Raw genomic sequence first — 19,661 nt, forward strand, 5'->3', positions numbered from 1 at the left:
TCCGTCGGAACTGTCGATCGACGAGTCGAGCGTCATATCCCGTTCTTACAAGGGCGTCTTTCAGTGTCTGTAGGTGTCCATCGCGTTCCTCCTCGTCTGAGCAGATCCTGTGTATTCGCAGGGCTTGTCCATAGGGGATGGCTTCTTTAACGTGGTTAGGGTGGAAGCTGGAGAAGTGAAGCATCGTGAGGTTGTCCGTGGGCTTGCGGTAGAGTGAAGTGCTGAGGTGTCCGTCTTTGATGGAGATTCGTGTGTCCAGGAATGAGACTGATTCTGAGGAGTAGTCCATGGTGAGTTTGATGGTGGGATGGAACTTGTTGATGTTATCGTGTAGTCTTTTCAGTGATTCTTCGCCGTGGGTCCATAGGAAGAAAATGTCGTCGATGTATTTGGTGTATAGCGTTGGTTGGAGATCCTGTGCAGCGAAGAAGTCTTGCTCGAACTTGTGCATGAAGATGTTTGCGTATTGGGGTGCGAATTTGGTCCCCATGGCTGTTCCGTGTGTTTGGGTAAAGAACTGGTTGTCGAAGGTGAAGACATTGTGGTCAAGGATGAAGCGGATGAGTTGTAGGATGGCGTCTGGAGATTGGCTGTTGTTGGTGTTGAGTACTGAGGCTGTCGCAGCGATGCCGTCATCGTGGGGGATACTGGTGTAGAGTGCCGAGACGTCCATCGTGGCGAGGAGTGTTCCTGGTTCAACTGGTCCGTGGGTGCTGAGCTTCTGTAAGAAGTCTGTAGTGTCACGACAGAAGCTGGGGGTTCCCTGTACGATGGGTTTCAGGATGCCCTCGACATATCCAGAGAGGTTCTCACACAGGGTTCCGTTGCCTGATGCGATAGGACGTCCAGGTGTGTTGGCTTTGTGTATCTTTGGGAGGCAGTAGAAGTCTCCCACGCAGGGAGTACGTGGGATGAGAGCATGTAGGATGCTTTGAAGGTCTGGATCGAAGGTTTTGATCAGTCTGTTGAGTTGGTGGGTGTGTTCTTTGGTCGGATCTGCGGGTAACTGTCTGTAGTGTTCCTGGTTGTCCAGTTGTCGGTATACTTCTTTGCAATAGTCCGTTCTGTTCTGTATGACGATGGCACCTCCTTTGTCTGCTGGTTTGATGACGATGTTGCGGTTGGTCTTGAGAGCGTGGATGGCATTGCGTTGTGCTCGGGTGACATTCTGGACTGTCTTGTGAGTGCGGCTGATGAATCTGGCGTTGATGCATCTCCTGACAGCTTGAGCATACATGTCAAGCTTAGGGCAGCGACCCTCCAGAGGGGTCCAATTTGACTCTTTCTTCTTCGGTTGCTGCACTGCGGATCCCTCTGTCTGCTGTTCCGGATCATTGATTCAGCCTCCCAAAGATACACAAAGCCAACACACCTGGACGTCCTATCGCATCAGGCAACGGAACCCTGTGTGAGAACCTCTCTGGATATGTCGAGGGCATCCTGAAACCCATCGTACAGGGAACCCCCAGCTTCTGTCGTGACACTACAGACTTCTTACAGAAGCTCAGCACCCACGGACCAGTTGAACCAGGAACACTCCTCGCCACGATGGACGTCTCGGCACTCTACACCAGTATCCCCCACGATGACGGCATCGCTGCGACAGCCTCAGTACTCAACACCAACAACAGCCAATCTCCAGACGCCATCCTACAACTCATCCGCTTCATCCTTGACCACAATGTCTTCACCTTCGACAACCAGTTCTTTACCCAAACACACGGAACAGCCATGGGGACCAAATTCGCACCCCAATACGCAAACATCTTCATGCACAAGTTCGAGCAAGACTTCTTCGCTGCACAGGATCTCCAACCAACGCTATACACCAAATACATCGACGACATTTTCTTCCTATGGACCCACGGCGAAGAATCACTGAAAAGACTACACGATAACATCAACAAGTTCCATCCCACCATCAAACTCACCATGGACTACTCCTCAGAATCAGTCTCATTCCTGGACACACGAATCTCCATCAAAGACGGACACCTCAGCACTTCACTCTACCGCAAGCCCACGGACAACCTCACGATGCTTCACTTCTCCAGTTTCCACCCTAACCATGTTAAAGAAGCCATCCCCTAGGGACAAGCCCTGCGAATACACAGGATCTGCTCAGACGAGGAGGAACGCGATGGACACCTACAGACACTGAAAGACGCCCTTGTAAGAACGGGATATGACGCTCGACTCGTCGATCGACAGTTCCGACGGACCACAGCGAAAAATCGCATAGACCTCCTCAGAAGACAAACACGGGACACAACCAACAGAGTACCCTTCGTCGTCCAGTACTTCCCCGGAGCGGAGAAACTACGCCATGTTCTTCGCAGCCTTCAACATGTCATCGATGACGACGAACACCTCGCTAAGGCCATCCCCACGCCTCCACTACTCGCTTTCAAACAGCCGCCTAACCTCAAACAGACCATCGTTCGCAACAAATTACCCAGCTTTCAGGAGAACAGCGACCACGACACCACACAACCCTGCCACAGCAACCTCTGCAAGACATGCCAGATCATCAACACAGATACCATCATCACACGTGAGGACACCACCCACCAGGTACATGGTACATACTCATGTGACTCGGCCAACGTTGTCTACCTCATACGTTGCAGGAAAGGATGCCCCGGAGCATGGTACATCGGCGAGACCATGCAGACACTGCGACAACGGATGAATGGACACCGCGCAACAATCACCAGGCAGGAGTGTTCCCTCCCAGTCGGGGAACACTTCAGCAGTCAAGGACATTCAGCCTCCGATCTTCGGGTAAGCATTCTCCAAGGTGGCCTTCGAGACACACGACAACGCAAAATCGGCGAGCAGAAACTGATAGCCAAGTTCCGCACCCATGAGGACGGCCTTAACCGAGATCTTGGGTTCATGTCACACTACATGTAACCCCACCTGATGCAGGGTCATCCAGACTCGAGTCGACATTGGCTTGTTCTCTCTACACAGATGCGGCCGGACCTGCTGTGACTTCCAGCCAAAAAAAATGTTTTTTGTCTGTTTTTTTGTTTTTCATACAGACCCCAGCATCTGCAATATTTGACCCCTTGTGACCCCACCTCATTGTTCTTTGATGTAATGTTTCCCTGACTGACCTGTTTGGACACCATTCACACCTTTGACTGCTGTGATTATCTCTCTGCCGAGGTGCAACAAATGGCAGTTGGAAAGGTTACCTGTAAACATCTGACATGATTCTCTGACTATATAAGCTGTGTCTTTATGCATTTCTCCACTTCACCTGAAGAAGGAGCAGCGCTCCGAAAGCTTGTGATTTCAAATAAAGCTGTTGGACTATAACCTGGTGTCATGTGACTTCTTACAAATGTTTCTTAAGAGCATGATGGGGGTGCCCTCCTTCAGTACGAGTTTGTGAGGAGGTGTTCCTGAAGGCTGCAATGAGTTGAGGAACTCAGTGGGGTAGTGTACCCCATCAGCACCGTCACAAACAGTATCAACACTTTTATAAATTCGCTCTTGGCCAGGGAGTTTTTGAAAAAGCAGCATGTTGATGTTGTTGACAGTATCATTCTTGGGTGCAAGTATTGACCATTCACACAGCCACTTGGGATCTTTGAAGTGATTGAGGAGGTCTGGATACACCTTTCAGATCAACTCATCAACTGTTCTGACTTGACTGCCACAGCCTGGAGGAATTGTGATTTGACCACTGCTGTCAATTGGCAACTTTCCATCTCCCAAATTTAGCAACAGTCGGGTAAAGGATCCTGCCATTTCGTCACCATGCATATGAACACGCATGTTTGTGGTCAAATGGACTGTTTGCACAGCTGGCCACAGATGCGATGCCTTGAGACATGCATTGAGTTCATCTGCTGGTGTTCCTCTGGGGACAACTGGCAGGATTTGGCGGAAATCACCTGCCAGCAACAGGGTGATGCCACCCATCAACCTATTGTTGCCTCTCAGATCTTGAAGAGTTCTGTTGAGTGCTGCAAGTGCCCTCTTGTGGGCCATTGTACACTCATCCCACACAATGAGTCTACACTTTTGAAGCAACTCAGCAGCACCAGTTCCTTTGCTAATGTTACACACTGGGTGTTCTTGTCTTGTCAGATCCAGAGGGAGAGCAAAGGTTGAGTGGGCAGTGCGACCTCCTTGGAGAAGAGTTGCAGCGATTCCTGATGAGGCAACAGCCAGTGCAATGCATCCCTTAGAGCGAACCATGGCCAGTAAAAGATTGATCAGGAATGTCTTTCCTGTTCCACCAGGTGCATCGAGGAAGATAATGCCACCAGTATTGTTTTCCAGCATATCCACAACCAACCTGTGTGTCTGTTTCTGGTCTGGAACCAATTTAGGTTCAGTGACGGTGACAAAGGAGGTCAGTTCCTCAACATTGTAGGTGGTTTCCCTGAGTACCTCTCTGCTGAGACCTGGAGAAGTATTCCTACAGGGAGATGGAAGGTTCAACTCAGTCAGAGACTTGCCAGCCAATGCCAAAGTCTTCTCCTCCAAAAGGATCAATACCTGATTGTACATTGCATCAGTGAAGTTCAACTCCATTGCGGGGTTGGCTCTCCTGAGTTGGTGTAAGATGTCTTCTGTCAGGCTGTCTTTGTGATCTTCCCATAACTGCATCGGGTTGGAAGGGCTGCAGAGGGCAATTATAATGGCAAAGAGATTTCGTAGCCTATTGGGGGAGTAAGACAGAGCAGCTTCTGTCATCGTTGCATGCCAATGAATGTCATCCTCAATGAGTCCTCTCCTGCGGCAAGCTTCTTGAAAGGAGGCACAGAGATGGCCATTGAAATTCTTGAGGTCATTAAATGATGTTGGGCCAGCAACCTCATGGAGGAGTAGACGAAGGTGAAAGCACTCTGTGTTGTTTGGATGGACCGTGTAGACTCTGCCAAGTGCATCAGATGAGTACACCCCTGTATGACCAGGAACTTCCTTCTGACCTGGTCCAGGGCGCCGAGCCCGCCATGTCTTGTTTGGCTGCCAGGTGTAGTACTTGGGCACCTGATGATACAAAAGTGTCTTGGCAAAGTCAATCATTTGGCACAACTCAAAGAATGCTGTCAATTTTGTCTTTGGAGGTTCCTCGGCACGTTGCCTGGCATTTACTGGTTGGAAGAAAACCCTTTGTCCATTTTGCAAGTGCACATCCAATTTAGTGACAGTGGGGTAATGCTTGTTGATGTCAAAACCAAAAATTCGCCAGGCTGCCTCATTGCTGCAGATGTAACGGCCCATCAGATGTGTGGTGATCTCATCATTTTGATTTTGCTGTCCAACCCATTGAAGATCAAAGACAGCTTGGTCACTGCCCTTATGGATGCACTTGCACAATATTTGATAGACTTAACTGAGTGGCAGTACTCCACATTGATGTGACATTTGAAGAGCCTGGATAGGAGTGGACAATAAGGAACAATGCAACGGTTGTCAACTTCCAATGGCTGTCCTTGCTGTCTTGTCTGATTTGACTGACCAGGTTGACCTGACTCACCAGAATGCTGATTTCGCATTCTTATTTCAGTGCTGAAACCTCCACTCTCTTTGCCCCTTCTCCTGTACAAAGGATAGCCATCATCCCCATGCTGAGTTTCTTCGCGGAGTGGCTTTGGGTACCCTTTGTACATTCATTGTTTTTCATGCAGGGAGAAGGAGGGTTGTGTCACCCACAAGGACCATGAATCATATTTTTTACAACAACATCAAAGAGGATTGGATCCTTGTCCTTATCAGGTAGCTCTGCAGAGACGAAGGAATCAACTTGATTGGGGTGAATCTTTGCCTGAAGCCAGAGTAAAAGATGAACATGAGGAAGTCCTCTCTTCTGCCACTCAACGCTGTACATGTAGCAATGGGGTGCACCAAAAATTTTACCTACAGTCAGGAGTTTTACCAGTTTTTTAACTTTGAGGTTGAAGCCCCGTGCTATGAGGTCATGCCTTTCAGTACCAGCTTTGGGTGGGAACTCCTGCCATTGGGGATTGCAAGTCATGGTGATAAAGAGGTCAGGTCTGCCATAGTTTCTGACATAGGTCATGGCACCCTGTGTGTGCTCATGCATGTACCTAGGACCTCCAACAAAGGTGGATGGTAGGATGACCATTTGACTAATGTCCTCAGTGTTGCCATCATTGGCCACAGCATCTCGCAAGTGTATATAGTCTGTGACTCTCAACTGATTTTGGTTATTCCGGAACCAATTAAGCCGCTCTCCTTCCATTTTTGCATACATGTCAGTGAGGAATTGGTGGAGAAGTCCTCCACACTGAAGCAGGTGGTTTGAACCAGTTTATCGTTCCATCAGCCTATATGCATAGAATTCCATGGCAGATACCATCTTTTGTCTTTGGGCTGTAGGTGGCACACCAGTTTTGGGGTCAACATGTGGGATCTTGTTATAGGCATCGTATCCATCTTCTCCATGGCAAAACAAAAGCGGGTATTGCATAGGATCATATGACCTGTGAAGCTCAGAAATTCTTTTGAATGGACCACCTCTCATATGCAAGACAATGTCCCGTTGTTCAAATCCTTGGCCCACAATGACAATGGCTACTTCATTGGTGGTAGGAGCATTGAAGCATCGCTCATGTTCACCTGCAGGAGTCTTGTCAGCTTTGATGACAACTTTGAGGTCTTCATTTGTTGTTTTTTCGATGGCTGTTTTGAAACTCTTTACATATGGGTTTTGCTGATGAAGCATCTCCTGTAACCCAAGCAAAGTTTGAAGCTTGATTTGCTGTTGTTGTGCGGGGTGAACAGCAGCTTCCCTGCGGTGATTGGCTTGCTCCTCGTCATCACCCAAGAAGTAGATTTGGAGAAACAGAGGTCTTTCGTTTGGTAGAGGAAGTAGGGAGCCAGCTGTATGGTACACCTGTCCATGAACTTTAAAAGTTGGGCAAAATCCTGATTCATGCACTCTGTTTGCACCAAAAGAGGTCATTGTGAAACAGTTGTTGTACTTCCTGATATGAGTGAGTAATTGTCTTGAAGCTGGAGTTCTGCCCAACAGAAGTGAGTAGGGGTTCAGGTGGAGCTGGTAGTGGTGGAAGTTTCACTTTTCCTCCATTGCAGCATATCCCATCAATTTCCCTTTCCCACTTCAGAGCGCCACAGTGAGGGCAAATGATGGTCATCCTGCCAATGATGACTGTGGGGTCTGCTTCATAATTGATGGTGGGTTCATAGGAGAAGGCTGCTCTGTGCCAATGATTCGAAATGTCAACTCTGGCAATGGCCATGCGTATAGTGTCAGCCTGACGACGTGCCAGGAGTCTCTGAGGCTCTGGCTTGGATATGTCTCACCTGGTCAACAGCTTGCCGTGCCTAAGTCTGGTCAGGAGTCTCTGAGGCTCTGGCAGTTGCCATTCTGGCTGTGTTGGCAGCTTTACGTCCCTCAGATTGTTGAGGAGTCTCAGCTGATCTAGCAGCAGCATTTCTGTCCTGGTTAGCCTGAAGGCGAGCCTGTCTCTGCTCATCAGTTTCAGCAGCTCTCCGAGCCTTATCTCGGCATGCATCAGAAGTGCTGCGTCCAAGTCTGCAACGTTTTTTTGAGCCCATGTTGTTAAGAAAAAAGTACAAATCTATATACAGGAAACTTTGTGCTATCCGGCACCCACGGGACCGAGCTGCTGCCGTTCCCTCAAAACTGCCGTACACTCTAGAGTTATCTGACAACAATCACTGTTGCTTAGCAACAGCTTCTAAACAATCGGGTGTGGCTGCAAGCCTCTGTAGCTAAAGCTGTTGCTCGGTGAAATGAGCGGATTTTGTCCGTTTTTTGTACACTGTCCGAACAATTTTTGTCTGACCAAAAAATAAACACACCTATGACACTCCCCTAATCATAAGCTTTCTTTTGATGTAACATATGTGTAGGTACGCTCTATAACTTTTGAGTTTACCGCATGTATACACACAGACAGACTATAGATAAACATGTGTCCCCTTGTTCTACCTTCATAATTTAGTTTGAAGTAATATTATTTGCTTGTCTCTTCTGTACATACCTCTATGATTACTTGCTGGTATACTCATTTTAAGGTTGCTAAGTTAAAGTTTCTCCTACCTTTCCTTATAATTTTGATCTCTAACACTAGTGAGCTGTCTAGAGGCTCTTCACTGAGCTGCCTCCAATGTCTCCCTTATATATTAGTAACTGGAACTAGACACAGTATTCAAGCTGCTCATGATCACTGTCAATGGCACTCAAATCTCATCCTTGACCTCTGTTGCCTCTGATCTTAAATGGAACTCCTACATCTCCATTGCTAAAGCTGCCTCCAATAAGCCCAATTTTTTTGTGCAAAACACTTCTTCCTCTCTCTCTCCCCCACCCCACCTGCAATGACTTGGTTCTTTATAAAGTCTTCCCAGGATCTTTAATACTGCTCCCAAATCTGGGAGGCTTTTCTAAAACTCTTCTTAGGATCCTGGACAGGACAGAAACCAATCTAACTTCTCTTTGCAGTCTTTCTGGCTTCTCTTTCAATCCTACTTTGGGCCAGTACCCCTAGGATGAATTTCAGGTTTTACTATTGGGCTACTGTGACGTACATAGAATGACATAGAATCTGCAGATTTGTATTCCCATTTGCTCGGCTACCCCATTTAGTTTCTTACTTTCTATTGAATAAGTAGCCTCCTTATTCATCATCCCAAGATGAACCACCTTACACTTCACTGTATTGAATTTAATTTGCCATTTATCTGCCCACTCTGCAAGCCTGTTTATGTCTTCCTGTATTTTAGCGCAGCCCTCCACATTATAAGTTATATATCCCCCCCCGCCAATTTTGTATCTCCTGCAAATTTCAACACCATACCTTAAACTTATGAGTCCAAACTACCAAACTATTTACCTATATATATGGTGAACAACATTGGTCCCAGCACGGATCCCTGCAGGACACCACTTCCCACTTTCTGCCAGTCTGAGAAACTTCCCTTAATTCCTACCCTCAGTTTTCTGTATTGTAGCCAGCTTTCCCTCTATTCTGCTGCCTGACCACACACCTTGACCTTTGTCATGAGTCTCTTATATGGCACCTTTTTTTGAAAGTTCATGTAAACCACAACCACGACATTGCCTTTGTTTACTCTTTCAATTATTTCTTCAAATAATTTAATAAGGTTAGTTAAAGATGAACTTCCTTTCGAAATCCTTCCTGACTTTATTATTGTCTCAGTCTCTAGATGTTTTGTTATCTGTTCTGTCAGCAAAGATGTTCTGGCTCAGCAGGTCCTGGGCAGTTGCTCCACGTTCAGGGGCTGGCTAAGTTATACAAAAGCAAAATACTGCGGATGCTGGAAATCTGAAATAAAAATAGAAAATTCTGGAAATACTCAGCAGGTCAGGCAGCATCTGTAGAGAGAGAAACAGAGTTAACGTTACTACTTGGGAGCTGTTTTGGGCTGGTGCCTGAATCTGGGATCCAGTTTCCGACCCAACAGGGTTCGTCCTGGGTCAGTGCCCCGATACGACGCCCCCTGCAGATGAACCGGCCTGGCGTTGCCCCGCCCTTTTTTTGAAGTTTTCCGATCCGGTGGTTGGCTGAGCGATTGTCATAGTAACGTTAAGACAGCTGACGTGTGATTTGCTGTTGACTGTGTTGTGGGGACGGCGGCCCGCGGAGTGGCGTGAGCTGCCGTCTGAGGGAAAGGAGTCGCGGAGGGAGGGAGGGGGGGGAGTGGGGAGTGCTAAGGACAGGCCGCTGGACACCGCAAGGGGACTACTTTTTAGTTGGGAAGAAGTCGCGGGGCCAGACAGCCACTGTCTCGCTGGGACTGCAGTTCCCGCTTAGGAAAGGTTTGAAATTCGAACCGACACGGGCGCGCGCAGCTCCACCCCCCCAACCCCCAAGGGCGCGCGCCTCGGTTTCTACCCCCCACCCGATGCACGCGCACACCGACCAGGTGCACGCGCATCCCACCCGGTGCACGCGCACCGCCCCCCACCCCGCGCTCTTTAAAATGGCCGAGGAGCAGGAGTTGATCAGCGCGTCTGAGTTTAGCAAAGGTGAGTGTTGGAGTCGTGGGTTCGGCTGAGTGTCCGTACCGATCTGCCGTGCCACTGGCGATGGCAGCACTTGGGCTGGATGAGCTCTGCTGCTGACACTGATTTAATTTTTTTCTTTTTTCTTTTCTCTCCCTCTCTAATTTAATTTTTTTTTTTTTTTAGATCGTTTGTATTTCGCAACTCTGAGAAATAAGCCGAAAAGTACCGTCAATACCCATTACTTCTGCAGTGACGAAGAGCTCGTCTACGAAAAGTAAGTTTCTGGTAATAATGACGGGAGTTCAAAAAAAGTTTCTGCGAGGAGTTTGTGAAGGGGCTGCTGTAATTACACCGTACACAGTAGGCTTGTGAATGGGCTTTTGGGGGTCTGCTGAATCAGGAACGGCAATAGCACATCTTAGTGTATTATTCTTATTCTGAGATTATCCAAGGATGATTTTGTGTGTGTTTATTTATTTATACCGGCCGGGGTATTGTGGCAGACGACAAGCTTCTCCAATCGAAACGCTACATTTGACGAGAAACAATATTGAATCTCTTTCTCCCCCCCCCCCCCCCCCCAACCTCATTCACATATCGGTGAATTAATTGCGTATCTTTTCAGTTTCTATGCAGATTTCGGACCACTCAACTTGGCCCAACTCTATCGATATTGCTGCAAACTTAACAAGAAATTAAAAGTAAGTACTATGGGAAATCGGTTATTGTATGTAATTAAGGTGGAATCTGTGTTTAATATTTACACCTGTGATCAAGGTATGGGAAAACTGGTGAGAATCCACAATGCCTCAAGTATTCCAATAATACAAAAGCAAAATACTGCGGATGCTGGAAATCTGAAATAAAAACAGAAAATGCTGGAAGTACTCAGCAGGTCAGGTAGCATCTGTAGAGCGAAACAGAGTTAACATTTCATGTCGACGACCCTTCGTCAAAACTGGCCAAGGGTCATCGACCTAAACATTAACTTTGTTTCTCTCTCCACAGATGCTGCCTGACCTGTTGAGTATTTCCTGCATTTTTCTGTTTTTTTATTTAAGTATTCCAATAATATTGTCTGAATGTTGTCATAGTGCTGTATTTATAGACAACCTTCAACAAATTACATCCCAGCAATTAAAGAACTAATATTGCTCAATTTAAAAGAAAATCCTGCGTGGACAAAGAGGACAGAAAGTAACAGAATTTGGGCTCTGAATGGACTGAAGGCATGGTTAAAAAGATGAGTGTTTAAGGTAGGAAGTGATGGTGAATCAGTGATTTTTGCGAAAGAATTCTGAAGGAGAGGGGTGTAATAATTGAAAGATCAGGCTCCTATTGTGGAGATTGAGCATTTTCTGCAGTTGGAGGAATGATGGTTGTGACTGGGATGTATGGCTAAAGAATAGTATCCAAATAGGATGGGCCAAGATGAGGGATTTGAAGAGGAGTATATTGAAGTCTTCTGGCTGGGTGATTGTGAGGGGATGGGTGCAGAAGGAGTGTAAGTAGAGGATTGGGGTTTGGTTTATGGTTAGCTGAGGGTAGGGTAACTGGTGGTGGCAAAGTCAACGGAGAGGTTGATGATCATTAAGGACAGTGAGATGTGGTCTAAGTCACACAGGACTTCAACGAGGATGTTCATGTGGCTAGCAGTCTAGAGGAGTGGGTGCTGGTGAATTAGTTTTGGGACTTCAATCAGATTTTGGATACTCCTGTCCTTTCAGCCACTCAGATCTCTGAACCAAATCATGACCAATTTTGGCTCAGTAACAATATTGAACACATTTTCTGTCATCCAGCTGATATGGTTAGTTAGTCAGTCACCTATCCTATATAACCATAAAAAATTTATAAAAGTGTAATCACAAGCTCTGTCCATCCCAGACCAGCCCATTTCTCTCGCTGTCCCTGTCAGAGGCTCTTGAATTATACCTTGAGCTCTGCTCGCTGCAGACCACCTTTGCTGGACTCTATTTTCACTCAGCCCCAGACACTTCTGGGCTCCATACTGATGAAGGATATTGCTAAGTGTTGTAGTGACTTTCAGAACTAATTGCAATGTATGCCATTGAAATAAATGTTAATGAGCCTGTATGATTAACATGGAGACTGAAGTGGCAGTAGACAACTGTGTTTACAACCTTCAGTATTGGCTAACTAGAAGGCCCAGGAAAAAATAGCATGTTTATTTCAAAAGGAAAGTATCTTGCCAAATTCAAACCTATATATCACAATTCTGTTATAGCCAAAAAGGAAAATACAACCACGATAATGACCACTTAAATGTACATTGTAAATGTGGCTCTCAAAGTATGCTGAAAATTTAGTAGACAATGGGGAAAGTTGTTTGAGCCATAGAGACACACACACACACACACACACACACACACACACACACACGGTAGTACTGTAGCTGGACGAGAGATGATTTTTTTTGGGGGGGGGGGCGGGGTGGAAATCCCTGAGCAATTCCCAGGAAATAAAATTAATGACTGGTATGTGCTGAAAGTGAGCCATTTTGTGTGCTTGTATCTTTACAAATTCTGTCTGTTGAATGAATACCAGTGTTCTCCTGTCACTGACCCAAATCTGAATGTCTCTGGTTTACTGTTAATATAATTATCTGGGACATCCATTGACCTCGAGCAATGTCTTCACTAATCATTTACAGTTTTTAAGAGCCGTGTGTTCAAAAAAAAAATTCCGTTGTCTTTTAAATTGATTTGTGGCAACAAAAAAGTGGCAGTTCTGTGTAATGGCATAAATCAATGTTCAATGACTCACTGAGAGCAGAGGAGGTATGAAAGAATGATGTGCATTGTTCAGATATACTGCTATATTTTTACAGTGGCTTTATGTTTCAGATTTTTTCTATTTAATACATTGTCTTGGTTTGTCATGATTACAGTTTAGCAGAGTTGCTGTTGTGATATTAAAATGGCAAGACTTTTTTGATTTGACAGGATTATAGAAAGTTCTTGGCTGGTTAAACAAAGGATCAGCATTAGTCTTGCGTGATTCAAACAATACTCTAGTTTGGATTGCCTTTCTGTGTGCATACCATTTTAGGCAGAATACTTCATGCCATGTACTTTAGGGGCAAAGAGCAACAGCATACTTGGCATCAGCATTTTAATTTGCTGTAGCAAAATTCTGAATAACTTTTTTTAATTGGCGTTACGACAATGTAAAAGGATGTTAATGTTTTGATATTTGTGAAGGCTTACAAATGTGTTTGTACTGCAGTTAATGTTTGACGAGCAAGATGAAAAGTATTTTCCTCATTTAAAATAATTTAATGAGTTCATACCTCTGGTACAGAAGTGGAAGTGTAAACTTTAGCGGGGGAAGTGGGTTGTGCTTCTGTTGAGTTTGTTTTAGATGAACGTTTCTATGGTGATGAATCTGTAGTGGGATTCTGTTGATCCTGCTTTGATCAATATGCCAAACTTTCAAAAAAGAACTAGCTTAAACAAAACTGGTTGTTAATGTCATTACTGTGTTTTTGGTTATCACTGATTGCATAACAAAGTACAGGTGAATTACATAAAAACCAAAAATGCTGGAAATACTAAGCAGGCCAGACAACATCTGTGGAGAGTGATAGAGTTAACGTTTCAGGTTGATGACCTTTTCGTTAGAACTGTAAAAAGTTAGAGATGTAATAGATTTTAAGCAAGTGCAGGGGCATGGAAAGGGGGGAGGGGAGGAAAGAACAAAAGGGAAGTTCTGTGATAGGCAGGAGAGATCAAAAGGAGATGGTAATGTGACTCGTAAAGAAACCAAAGATGAGTCTAGAAGAGGTGTAAATGGGAATGGCAGAAGCATCAACAGCTGCCATGTGGGGGAAAAATAGGGACAGGTTATGGAATTGTTGAACTCGATGTAGAGTCCAGAAGGCTGTAAAGTGCCCAATCGAAAGATGAGGTGCTGTTCCTCAAGCTTCCATTGAGCTTCGTTGGAATAGTGTAAGATCCTGAGGACAGAGAAGTCAGAGTGGGAGTGGAGCGGAGAATTAGTGACAGGCGACCGGAAGCTCGGGGTCACACTTGCGGATTAAACCTGAGGTGTTCCGCAAAGTGGTCACCCAATCTGCGTTTGGTCTCCAGTGTAGAGGAGACTGCATAGTGAGCAGCGCATCTAGTATACTAAATTGCAAGAAGTACAAGTAAATTGCTGTTTCATCTGGAAGGGGTGTTTGGGGGTCCTGAACAGTGGGAAGGGAGGAGGTAAAAGGGCATGTGTTGCATCTCCTACACTTGTATGGAAAGGTACCGTGGGAAGGGGAGGGGGTGACTGAGGACTGGACTAGGGTGTCACGGAGGGAGTGGTCCCTTTGGAATGCTGAAAGGGGAGGGGAAGATGTGTTTGGTGGTGGGATCATGTTGGTGGTGGAAATGGCAGAGGATGATTTGTTGAAATGTGAGGTTGGATGGGGTGAAAGGCGAGGACAAGGGAAACCCTATTGTGGTTCTAGGAGGGAGGGGAAGGAGTGAGAGCAGAAATGCGGGAAATAGAACGGACACGGTCGAGGGCTATGTCAACCACAGTAGAGTGGAATCCTCGGTTGAGGAAAAAGGTAGACATGTCGGAAGTGCTCGTATGGAAGGTGGCATCGTCTGAGCAGATGCGTCGGAGAAACTGGGAGAATGGAATAGAGTCCTTATAGGAAGCTGGGTGGGAGGAAGTGCAGTCCAGGTAGCTGTGGGAGTTAGTGGGCTTATAGTGGATGTTTCTCGATAGCCTATCCCCAGAAATGGAGACAGAGAAGTCGAGTAAGAGAAGAGTCCGAGATGGACCATGTGAGGGAAGGGTGGAAACTGGAAGCAAAGTCCATGACATTTTCTAGTTCAGGGCAAATGCAGGAAACGGCACTCCAGTCAATTACATAGGCGTTCCCAGAAGACTGCAAACATAGTAACTCTGTGTGACTTAATTTTGAGACTTTTGTGCTTCAGTTATGAGTGCCATGTGCAGTACACGGCTGCAGTGAGCACTCTGCAGGCACTGTCAAACATTGTCATAGTTTCAACAGGAATTGTAATGTCGCATTCTAAGTAATGAGAAAGGAAGAAGATTGGTGCTGGGTATTAAGCATGAGAGAACTTATGAACAATTGCTGAGATGATTCTACGATCAACTTTTTGAAACCATTTAATTTTCTAATACAGGTGCTTGTTAGTTTTGTAGTCTTTTACCACTTTAACTTGTCCAGAACAGCAATGTCTAAACTTTGTCTCTTCCTGGACCACTTGGTTGCTTATTGTGGGAGCCTGTGGTCCATATTATGTACTAATACTTGGAACCTGCTCGAGGTCTTTTTTGATGTTTTGGCACTTTTTCACCCCCGTCCATTCTCCGAGTTCTTGGTGGCACTGTTCTGCTTTTTTCCCCCTCACTTCAAAATGGCACTCGTCATCACCTCCTATTTTTCTGCGCCCCCCCCCCCCCCCCCCCCCAACCCTTCACACATGACTCCTTTCAGTTTCATGCTGACTCTCCAATATGGTTCCTGGTTCCCCCCCCCCCCCCTCCTTACATAGCACTATGGCTAGTCCTCGTTATTGCTCTGAGTGATTGACATTGTAAGAATTCTCTTTGTGTCTTTGCATCAGAGACAATTTTTTTCCTGCATATTATTGCACTGAGTAGGCACCCAATTTGCCTACCTGTTGATCTGGTGAGCATTCCTTTGAATCTAATAAGTATCCTATCATTGAAAATGGTCAAGTGGATCTCCCATGTGATTTGGAAGCTGAATGGTAGTTTTGAGATGTGGCAAGACACAGTGCAATGAGTGTACAGTAATTTAATGTTTGGATTGTTTGTTTTTCTGATTGGCCAACCAAGATTTTTTTTTTCTGTTGTGCACTGCAGGCTCCCTTAAAATGTAACTTGATGAGTGCAAGGTGTCACTTATTACGAGAGTAACTGCAATGGTGTTACTCCTATTAGGTTAGAGAATAGTTTTATAACAATTCGCATTAAAAGTGTTGACTCGCCTTTTCAAATCTACCCATTATTCCTGCAGCTCCATGTTTGAGTCTTTCCAACCAGGTTTCTGGCCATGCCGCAACATAACCGCCCTAATCAACAATACAACTAACAAGCTCTCTGACTGGTGAATTTTTCCCTCCTCTACCTCTGCAGCGTTTGACATGGTTGACCATGCCAACCTCCTCCAGCGTGTCACCTTTGTTGTCCAGCTCAGTGGGACTGTCCTCGCTGGGTTGCATTCTTGGCTATCGGATCATAACCAAAGCATTTCCACCAATGATGGTTCTTCCTGCCCATGGACCATTACCCCTGAAATTCCTCAAGGATCTATCCTTGGCCCCCTCATCCCTCCTCATCTACAGGCTGCCCATTGGTGACATCATTTGTAGACAAGTGATCAGCTTCCACGTGTGTGCTGATGACCCTTGGCTCTACCTCTTCGCTACCTCTCTTGACTCCTCCGAGAATGCGGAGTCGGGACAAGTAGCAGAATGGATTGATAGCTGGCTTCAAGACAGAAAGCAGAGAGTGGGAGTAGCTATTCAGTGGCAGAAGGTGGGTAGTGGTGCTCCACAAGGATCAATGCTGGAACCACTGCTGTTCACAACTTGCATTCATGATTTAGACTTGGGAATCAAAAACACAATTTCTAAATTTGTAGATGATACCAAATTGGGGGGGGAAGTCAATACTGAGGAGGACTGCAACAAATTACAGGAGGACATTAATAAACTTGCAGAATGGGCAAATAATTGGCAATTGAAGTTCAACACAGATAAATGTGAGGTATTATCACACCAACACTCTTCTCGATCTTCCTTGCTTCAATGCTCCATCTCGCCCTCAGTAAGCTCCACGCTGGAGTGGAGCTAATTTACAGAACAAACTGGAAACTGTTCAACCTCCAGTGCAGATCCAACGTCGTTCCAGCCTCTGTCGTCGAATTACAGTATGCAGACGGCGCTTGCGTCTGTGCTCACTCGGAAGTCGAACTCCAAACCTTCACTGAAGCGTACGAGAGCATAGGCCTTACACTAAACATCTAAGACAAAGGTCCTCTACCAACCTGCCCCCGCCACACAGTACTGCCCCCCCCCCCCCCCCCCCGATTATCAAAATCCACAACAAGGCCTTTGACATCGTGGACCACTTTCCATACCTTGGGAGCCTACTGTCAACAAGGGCAGACGTCGACGACCAAGTCCAACACTGCCTTCAGTGTGCCAGTGCAACCTTCGGTTGCTTGAGGAAGAGAGTGTTTGAAGACCAGGACCTCAAACCCGCCCTAAGCTCATGGTCTACAGAGCAGTAGTAATACCCGCCCTCCTGTATGCCTCAGAGACATGGACCATGTACAGCAGGCACCTCAAAGCACTGGAGAGGCACCACCAACGCTGCCTCCACAATATCCTGCAAATTCATTGGCAGGATAGGTGCACCAACGTTGATGTTCTTGCTCAGGCCAACATCCCCGGCATCAAAGCTTTGACCACGCTCGATCAGCTCCGATGGGCGGGTCACATTGTCCGCATGCCCGATACGAGACTCCCAAAACAAGCGTACTACTCTGAGCTCCGGCACGGCAAGAGAGCCCCAGGTGGGCAGAGGAAACACTTCAAGGACACCCTCAAAGCCTCCTTGAAAAAGTGTAACACCCCACCGACACCTGGGAATCCCTGGCCCAAGACCGCACAAAGTGGAGGAGAAGCATCCGGGAAGGCGCCGAACACCTCGAGTCTCTTCGCCAGGAGCAAGCGGAAGCCAAGCGCAGGCAGCGCAAGGAGCGCACGTCAACCCAAGCACCCTACCCACCCGCCCCTTCAACCACCGTCTGCCCCACCTGTGACGGAGACTGTAGGTCCCGTATTGGACTCCAGTCACCTGAGAACTCATTTTTAATGTGGAAGCAAGTCATCCTCGGTTCCGAGGGACTGCCTAAGAAGAAGATTACATTTTGGTAGGAAGAATAGGGAGGTCACTTATCATTTGGAGGGTGCGAGTCTAGGTGGGGTAGAGGAACAAAAGGATCTCTGAGTACGAATACACAAATCACTAAAAGTTGTGCCACAGGTTAGCAAGGCCGTTTTTATTTAAAAAAAAAAGTAAACTAAGCACTAGGGTTTATTTTTAGGGATAGAATAGGGAAGTTATGCTAAACTTGTATCGAACCTTGGTTAGACCACACTTGAGTACTGCGTGCAGTTCTGGGCGCCATATTCTAAAAAAGGATATAGAGGCACTGGAGAGGGTGCAGAGAAGATTTACAAGGATGATACCGGAAATACAAGGGTATACATATCAGGAAAGGATGAACCGGCTGGGTCTCAGCCTTTTTTCCAAAAGAAAAAGAGGGGTGACCTAATAGTTGAAGGGTTTTGATAGAGTGGATATAGAGAGAATGTTTCCACTTGTGGGGAAGAGCATAACTAGAGGCCATCAATATAAGATAGTCACCAAGAAATCCAATAGGGAATTCAGAAGAAACTTCTTTACCCAAAGAGTGGTGAGAATGTGGAACTCGCTACCACAGGGAGTGGTTGAAGCAAATAGCATAGACGCATTCAAGGGGAGGCTAGACAAGCATATGCGGGAGAAGGGAATAGAGGGTTACGCTGATAGATTTAGATGAGGAAAGACTGGAGGAGGCTCGAGTGGAGCATAAATGCCTGCATGGACTAGTTGGGCTGAATGGTCTGTTTCTGTGCTGTATATTCTCTGTAATGTAATCTTTGACCCTTCCACTGTACGTGTCAGACTGCTTGTCCAATATCCAGTTGTGGATGAACTGCAATTTCCTCCTGTTGGGTTCATGCCACAAACACTGTACTCTTGCCACTGATTCCAACCCCCTCCCTAACTATTTTCCCAGTTTGAATCGGACTGTTCACAGCCCTGGCGTCCTATTCAAATCTGAGCCGAGTTTCAGACCCCACATCTTCCAATCACAAAGACTGTCTACTTCCAATCCCAATGCTCTCCTGGCTGACCTACCATACGCCATTAATTTCAGCTCATGCAAAATTCTGCTGCCTGTATCCTATCCCACACCCAAGTCCAGATCACCCATCACCACTGAACATGCTGACTTGTATTGATTCGTGGTCCTCCAATTTAAAATTGTCATCCTCTTCCTGGCCTTTCCTCTTCCTATCTCTATAATCTCCACCAACTCTACAACCCCTGTACTTTTTGGCTCTGACATCTTGTACATCCTTTGCCCCACCATTGGCTGCTATGCCTTCAATCATCTAGGCCATACACTCTGGAATTCTCTCACTAAACTGCTGCGACTCGACCCTCCTCTCTCCTATGTAAAACCTACCTCTTTGACCAAGCTTTTGGTTACTCTTAATTTATCATCCTTTGGCTCATCATCCAATTTTGTTTGATAATGTCTCTGAATCACCTTGGGATTTTCTTTGAATTAAAGGTGCTATATAAATATGAGTTGGTGTAAATTGCTTGTATTATAGACAATGCTGGCAAGCATAGGCCACCCATCAGTAGAAAGCGACATAGACTCGCAGGATCAACTGCAATAAAAATGCTGCACTTGTGAAATTTCCTGTTTTTAAAAAGGACTCGTACGACTTTTTTTTGCAGATCTCTAGCTGTGCTGCAGCTATTTTAATGTAGTCTGTCTGAGGTTAGATGA

The 19,661-nt window shown here is 46.1% G+C and overlaps 1 protein-coding gene across 2 annotated transcripts in view; it reads left to right on the forward strand.

Annotated features, from left to right (window-relative positions):
- Window positions 1-19,661, forward strand: part of LOC147121920 (dual specificity protein phosphatase CDC14AB-like) — a 77,846-nt gene that overhangs the window by 51,831 nt on the left and 6,354 nt on the right. Inside the window, exons 1-3 of one of the 2 annotated variants that reach the window (XM_085982464.1) lie at window positions 9,676-10,027; window positions 10,190-10,280; window positions 10,632-10,707. In XM_085982464.1, coding sequence (XP_085838590.1) covers window positions 9,904-10,027; window positions 10,190-10,280; window positions 10,632-10,707 — 291 coding nt within the window. In that variant the 5' untranslated portion in view covers window positions 9,676-9,903. Of the gene's footprint in view, window positions 1-9,675; window positions 10,028-10,189; window positions 10,281-10,631; window positions 10,708-19,661 lie in introns of those variants that run through there. The other variant, XM_085982465.1, reaches the window with a different exon arrangement.

Source organism: Somniosus microcephalus, chromosome 3 (assembly GCF_052327205.1).
Source record: "Somniosus microcephalus isolate GS21.2 chromosome 3, FLI_Smic_1.0, whole genome shotgun sequence".
In the NCBI taxonomy this organism is placed as follows: domain Eukaryota; kingdom Metazoa; phylum Chordata; class Chondrichthyes; order Squaliformes; family Somniosidae; genus Somniosus; species Somniosus microcephalus.